Source organism: Cornus florida, unplaced genomic scaffold, assembly GCF_030987335.1.
Source record: "Cornus florida cultivar Cherokee Brave unplaced genomic scaffold, ASM3098733v1 CherokeeBrave_3.0.0_Hap2_Chr11, whole genome shotgun sequence".
Classification (NCBI taxonomy): Eukaryota; Viridiplantae; Streptophyta; class Magnoliopsida; order Cornales; family Cornaceae; genus Cornus; species Cornus florida.
The window spans coordinates 95,318,844-95,326,148 of NW_026775581.1; the positions used below are offsets into that span (position 1 = coordinate 95,318,844).

At 38.2% G+C, this 7,305-nt stretch overlaps 2 protein-coding genes across 2 annotated transcripts; both read right to left on the reverse strand.

Annotated features, from left to right (window-relative positions):
• Positions 1–1,891: 1,891 nt before the first annotated feature.
• Positions 1,892–3,610, reverse strand: LOC132285474 (factor of DNA methylation 1-like). Its single transcript, XM_059787665.1, has 3 exons — positions 3,328–3,610; positions 2,600–2,818; positions 1,892–2,129 (listed from the first exon to the last, which is right to left on the reverse strand). The coding sequence occupies exons 1-3, from the start codon at positions 3,541–3,543 to the stop codon at positions 1,899–1,901; spliced, it is 666 nt and encodes a 221-aa protein (XP_059643648.1). The 5' UTR covers positions 3,544–3,610; the 3' UTR covers positions 1,892–1,898.
• Positions 3,611–4,616: 1,006 nt separating this feature from the next.
• Positions 4,617–6,523, reverse strand: LOC132281582 (uncharacterized). The gene is made up of 3 exons (XM_059783277.1): positions 6,350–6,523; positions 4,800–5,640; positions 4,617–4,710 (listed from the first exon to the last, which is right to left on the reverse strand). The coding sequence occupies exons 1-2, from the start codon at positions 6,521–6,523 to the stop codon at positions 5,020–5,022; spliced, it is 795 nt and encodes a 264-aa protein (XP_059639260.1). The 3' UTR covers positions 4,617–4,710; positions 4,800–5,019.
• Between the last annotated feature and the right edge of the window lie 782 nt (positions 6,524–7,305).

The following is a 7,305-nucleotide window of genomic DNA, read 5'->3' on the forward strand; positions in this document are numbered from 1 at the left end:
GTAGTTATGGACCAAAATTTGATCATGGTGTAAGATTTGGATCAAGTGATCTGACCAGAAATGATTGGCCTACAACAGTCGATGGAAAAACAAGCAACTTATTTCCATGTCATCTCCATTTGAAACCGTCTACTTGATATCAGCAGCCACTACCATATTAGCACAAACATGAAATACCTAATACGAGCATCAATATGTTTATATACACCATTCTAGATCAACCAAATAAGAGCGGCAATTCTAACGTCTGAAAACCATATATATATATATATATATATATATATTTAAACGGTGACAATTCCGGTTGTTCAAGATTTCAAAATGACCATGCAGAATTTCCCCACTAAAGAAGATATTGACATCCCATCGAAATGCTGACCAAAATAACATCCTGTTTTAACAAGTTCTGTTTTGTTGCATACATTACAAAGATAAACAGGTGGTGAAATACAGCTTTAGAGAAATATTGTCCTGCATTCTGGTTTCATCAGTTGCAAGTTGGTGTGCTAAGCATTCAAAATTGTAATACGTTCACCTCTAGCCTTTTTCTGCATCACCTGGCACGAAACCTCATTGTTAAACAGTGTAATTTACAAGGGGAAAAAAAAGAAGAACAAAAAATATGTTTGTGCAAGCTCCTGTATGCAAACATTTTCAACTATATACTGTCGAAGGATAACAATAATAGGAATATAAACTTGCTTTTTAATGTAAAATCTTAAATAACTTACCACAACATACAGATATCAAGTCAGAAACACTAATTTCCCAGCAAAATTTCCATCCCCGACCTTTTTCTGAATCATATAGCATAGAAAGCTCGTTTGGAAAACAGTGCAATACACAAAATGACATATATGAGTGCAAGCGCTTATATGCATCAATTTTCAACTATCATGCAAACTATGTAGCATAACAAGTTCGGATTGTTCAAGCATGGACAAGATAATTTCAAATCGCCAACAGAAACCCCACCTTTTAGTTGTACTAAGTAAAGATAAATCTAATCAATAAATCTGCCAAAATTAACTATGAGGTTAAAATATCAGTAGAAAGTTCTTCTAATCACAATAACTGTACATAATTCCTCACTCATCCTAATGATGAAAGAGGTGGACATGAATGAACCACATACAAGTTCAATTCCAATGAACCCTGAATGGTTCCCTTTACGTTTGCGTGGAAGGATTGCACAAATAAATCTTCCACAATAACATAGAATGAAGAATACATGAACATGAGCTAATAAACCTAATGTAACACAGCCGATGGGCACAATTTTGACTCTCATATTCTATTGAGAAGATACCAGTTTCATTTGATCAAACCGACTGGCCTATAGATAAGTTTCTTAAACTCCATGCCATTTCTTAGACAATTAAATAGATAATAAATGAAAGGAACCATATATAGAATGACAAAAATTACCAAATGGAAAATGCAAATAATTTTGCTATCATTTGACCAGATAATCAACTGTTTCATACAAAATACACTGCACCATGACAGAAAAATTGTCATTTGCAGAATTGATTTATATACTTTTAGCAGTAACAAACGAATCATCCCTGTGTCGAGTAAATCTAGAAAAACTAAAAACAAAGTCTATAGAACAAGATCCAGAAACTTTGTCACCAAAAAATTATTATATCTTCATATTTATTTTCACTGGTGATTATACATGCAAAAGAAAATTGTATTCAAATCAACAATACGATTCTAAAACAGTTCAAACGCTATCTGCTGCTAGTCTTTCAATATATCCATGTAGGGTATCAAGATTGACAAGATTGTTAATGATTAGAATCAAAAATCACTTTTGAGTTATATCTTTGATTCATTCTACCAATAAAAGACAAATTTGAATATGAATAAAACTATAAATACCAACCTTAAGCTCAATGTCTCTTGCGCTTACATGTCTTCAAATTCTTCAAAATGTAACTAATTACCTCCTTCAGAGTGGCTTTCCTTTTTTCCTTGAAATTCCATAGCTCAGACACCACATACCACCCACTGGGGTTATATTCATTCATCTCTTTCAAGGCTGTTGTGACTGCCTCATATATGTCATCTCCCCATTCCTCCTTGAGATTTCGCAGCATCTCATCATCATCATCTATGACTTCCTACATTATGCAGCATCATTTACATTTAATTAATCCATCTACTTCTCTTAATTTACATGTGTAGGAAGAGAGAGGAGAAAAGACTTTCATCCAATTTTTTAACTCAAGCAACATTACAAAATTCCCTGAAAATTAGGCAGGTTTCTAACTGCAATAAGCATATTAAAAACACAAGTTCGTTCCAGCCTTCCATCTACAATATTTACGAGCCTGTAAGAAACTCAAGCTCAAGTTGACAAAATATTGTATATGGGCATCAATCTCACATTTGATAGGTCATCATGATACATCACGACTCATGAGAAATAACATCATATGCAAACAAAATATACAAGTGGCAACCTTGTGAAAAAGACTTAAAGCATTACTTAAAGGGAAGGGAAGGGAGGGGGAAAGCAATGAAGCATCTAAGCATTAGTCCAAGAATCACAAACATGAATGAGCACAACATTGACATCTAAAATGCATACCTGGTGATTTCCCTCAACAAAAACTATTTTAAAAGGATGCCATTCTGATTTTCTCAGTCTTTCCTGCCACAGGGAGCATTGTTCTGGGCCCTTGATTTGTGCTTCTTCAGGTGGAAATTTTAGCTTGCATGTGTTCTGGAAAGGCTTCACATCTATTTCTCCCATTCTCTTTATCCCAAATAGGGTGTTACGACCAATAGTCAACATATCGCGCAAGCTCTGAAATAGAATAAAATGTGATGAATACATTGCACCATGTGGAAATATGATTGTGCATAAGTAGAAAGAGTAAAACTGACAATAACAACTGGCTGTACCACGTTATGTGGCTGAAAGAGATTGCACTACGTTACAATGGAGGATCTAGGTAAGACAATAAAAGATAACCTCTAATGGTTGCAATCAAATAATATACCAATAGATCATTCTTTTATTTGACAGCTAACTAACATTTCGCCTCTCTTGTCTCTTCATTGCTTTTTGTTTCCATTACCATACAAGGAAAAGTCAGGCTGATAGGATGGTTACATTCTTCATCTGGAAACAACTTCTATGCCTATACAAATATTTGGAGTGCGAACTTTGATTGGTGTCAATTCATCTCATACGTGCTATGAAACCGCATATTAAACATGACACATTAAAACTCGCATCGGTCTAATTTCCATACCAACTACAGCCAAAAATTGAGTTTCAAAGAACAAACCAACAGGGGAAATAATTTATACCACAATCAATTCTGTACGAGCTTCTTGCAGCTCATAATTACTTTGGCACTCTTTGACAATAAGAGCTTGATTTAGATTTTCCAAATCACCCAGTTCCTCAATTTTCTGCTCCAGTTCTTTAGTCACCTCTTTCATCTTCTTTTGAGCTGCTGCATCAACTTCATCCCTCAGATGTTTCACCACCTGCAATTTTCCTTTTAGCTCTTTAATTTCCATCTCCAGTTTCTGCGTAGCATCAAGTTGCTTTTCCAATGCAAGTAGCTTACTCAAAGCTTCCTCCTTTTCCCTCTGCACATTCTGAAATACCCAGTCAACAAAAGCTACACAAATTGCTACATAATGGGAAAAAATAAGTAGTTAAAAATGCAAATTACAGTATCAAATGAAAGGCCAATTCTAAGAGGCACACTATTACCGTCAGTTTTCCTTTGAGCTCTCCAATCTCAACCTCCAAATTCTGTTTAGCAATTAGCTGTTGTTGTAAGTGAAGTGACATATTTAAAATCACGTCTTGCTCCATCTGCACATTTGAAATCCCGTCAATGAAATCTACACAAATTGCTAAATTATGAAAAGTAAAAGGTCAAGTATGCAAACCACAGCATCTAGTCAAATCCTGATACCTTTAGTTTTCTTTTTAGCTCTTCATTTTCCATCTCCAGTTTCCGTTTAGCATCCAGCTGTTTTTCTAAGTTAAGTATCTTATTATTAGCTTCCTCCTTCTCCCTCTGCGCATTTGAAATCCTCCATCAACGAAATCTAGACAAATTGCTAAATCATGAAATATAAAAGATAAATATGCAAACAACAGTAAATAGTCAAAGCCTAATACTAAGAGGCACACCCTTTGCTCTTCAACCAGCCTTAAGACATCCTCACCAGCACTTTTCTGCTCCATGAAAACATGAAGTCAATTATTTCACACGCTGTTCTAAAAGAATAATAACAAAACTGACTGCAGAGAATGAAACATCCATGCATTGAACATGAAACTTCTAACAGGTGATACCACAAAGGCCAAACTGGTGCCTGGCTCTTGAACATGCTGCGAACATACAGGCACATCTATGCCGGGTGATTGCATTGGTGGTGGTGTCGAAGAGCTCGCTTCCAGTCGAGCTCCTTGCCGACACTTACCATGGAAGAATTTCTTTACTTTTCTCACCAAAATACTCTTCAATTCCTATCATTTTCAAATTAAAGCCAACAATGATTACTCGAGCATAAATCATCGCATGCGTAGCTAACAATGCTTATTGTAAGAATTAAAATGCATTATACCTGATAATCAGGATCATCGGAAATATTCTCACAATCTTCAGTCTCGGTCTCCTCGTCATTTTCAGGGCCACATGAATTGTAAGAGGCGGAACTCTTCAATGGCTTTTCATGATTACAAACCATATTATTACTGTATGTACAAAACGAGCATGTAAAGACAACTGGCAATGTTTGGTGGTTATATTGCTCACCTCACCATGACCAAATCCATGGTAATGCTTCCTCTCCCAAGTGATCCTCTTCGCAATCAATTCTTTTGTCCAAGCAGCAGCAGTGGTGCATGGTTCATGTGATGAACGTTCTACCCAGTGCACATCCACTCGCTCAAAATAAAAAAGCTAAACCACAAAACAAAACTAAATATTAGTCAACAATTTTGCAAAATAATACTATACAAATTAAAATAATTTCCTACACACATACCATTAAGAAGAGTAAAGATCCATTAACCGATGTGCATCCACCTTCGGCATTATAGGACGTAACCGCCATTTTCAAAGTTTCCAACACATACTTCCCCCAATTGTATCCTCGAATTGCCATCACGTCATCAACGGCACCAATCAACTTGTTGCTTGCTTCGCCTCTTGAATTAGGACATAGAATGGTGGCGCATGCAAAGAGGACGAAACAGCTCTTGAAATTGTCACCAGGGGGAAGTTTATCCAACTGGCTTTCCAGGTGAGACGCTTTTAAAGCATCCTTAACTTTCAAGCCCGCAGATTTTAACCATTTATAGTCCCCATCTGATTGTTGGGGCACATCCTTGGAACCCCTACTACACGGAAGACCAAGAATTTCCCCGACGTCACGAGGATGAATGGATATTGTTCTTTGATTTTCAAGCCTTAGCTCACACGTGACTGGGTCAAAATGACTCACCAACCATGTGCACAATTGGCGTTTCAACGTTGTGCATTGTAGCCCAAGTAGGGTTCCAAACCCAATCTCGCAAACAGCCTCTTTCTTCCTGCCTGTCAACCTCTTGATGGCACGAACAAATTGTCGTGGGCTGCACCTTGTTGTGACTATCTGAAACAGAAAAATAAATCTAAAAATTATTTTCTACGTTATAAGTGTTAGAATGTTTATGTATATATATATATATATTTATGTTGGGTCATTATGTTATTACCCATAGTTGTTAGGATCATTGTATAAATTAGGTAACCTTATTTTATTAGGGTTGTTTGTTTTCCCTTTATAAAAGCCACTGTAGGCTTAAGGGTTAGTGAGTGAAATATATACAAGAAAGATACAGAATACATATTCCCTCTTTCTCTCTCTCATGAATCTAAACATGGTATCAGAGCAATATGGATTCATGGGTGTGGGAAACGACAATTGTGTTGCCATTGTATGAGATTGGAATCGCGATCGGAATCGCGAGTGTGTTGTCGCGTTACGTGTCTTTGCCGGAAGTTCTTGTCGCCGGCAGGTTGAGAACATCGTAGTCGTCGTCAGATCTGCAGCCTCCTTCGTCGCCGTCAGATCTGAAGCCCCTTTGGTTGCTCGTGTTGTTGCCGCGTTGGTCATCAGCAAGCTCGCCGACATCCACCGTCGTTATTTGCAGAGGTAAGGCTTCATCGATTCATCTTTTCTCTTGGTCGGAAGTTGCAGAAGTGTTTGTCGCTATTTGTCGCCGTCGCCGCTGTGTGCTTGCCGGCGTCTGTCAGTGGGTGAAGAAGAACACGGTGTTTGGCTACGCGGTTATGCTATTCCAACCCTAGTTAACTAAAACCGGAATAGCAGAGACCCGGTTTTGATCCAGCCCAATTATCCAGATCCGGCCCGACTGCCCAGATCCAGCCCGACTGCTGATCTTGCAATTTTTTTTCCAGGTTCGTTTTTTTGTTATCTCCTCTATGGCTGCCAATTCAGACTTGTTATCTTCTACCTCCTTCAATCCTCCCATGACTTCAGTCAAGCTTAATGGCAAAAATTACATTTTATGGGCCAAGTCAGTGGCCATTTTCCTAAAAGCTAAAGGCTTTGGCACTCATTTGGTTAAGGATAAACCCAAAGACAGTGCTGCTGATTTCAGTTTATGGGAACAAAGGGATGCTCAGATCATCTCCTTAATGCTGAATTGTATTGAACCTCATATTAGCTCCAACTTGTTATATCTGGACATTGCCAAGGAGATATGGACCCGAGTCCAACAGCTATATTCAGGTACCGGTAATATCACCAGAATTTATGAGGTGTGTAGACAATTTTTTGACCTCCAGCAAGGGACTCACAGTTTAGAAGAATACCTCTCAAGGGCAATGGGTCTTTGTGAAGAAATGAATTTGTATCAACCCATCACTTCTGATGTGAGAAGCATGCAACAACAACTTGAGGATTTTAATGTTGTTCGGGTTCTCACAGGATTGTTACAAGAGTATGAACCTGTTCGTGCACAGATTTTGGGTAGCCCTACACTTCCCTCTCTTCCTGATATGTTATGCAGACTCCAGCGTGCTATTTTATCTAATGGTGTTTCCGGGGGTGCTTCAAGTGGTGTCACTGCTCCTCCTAGCAGTGAACGTTCTGCCTTAGTTGTGAACCAGGGTGGTTTTCAGTCTTCTCGTTGCGGTGGTGGTCGTTTTACTCATGGCCGTGGCCGTGGCCGTGGTCGTGGTAGAGGCAGAGAATCAAAACTTTGCACTCACTGCGGTCTTACTAATCACACTGTCAATTACTGTTGGGATC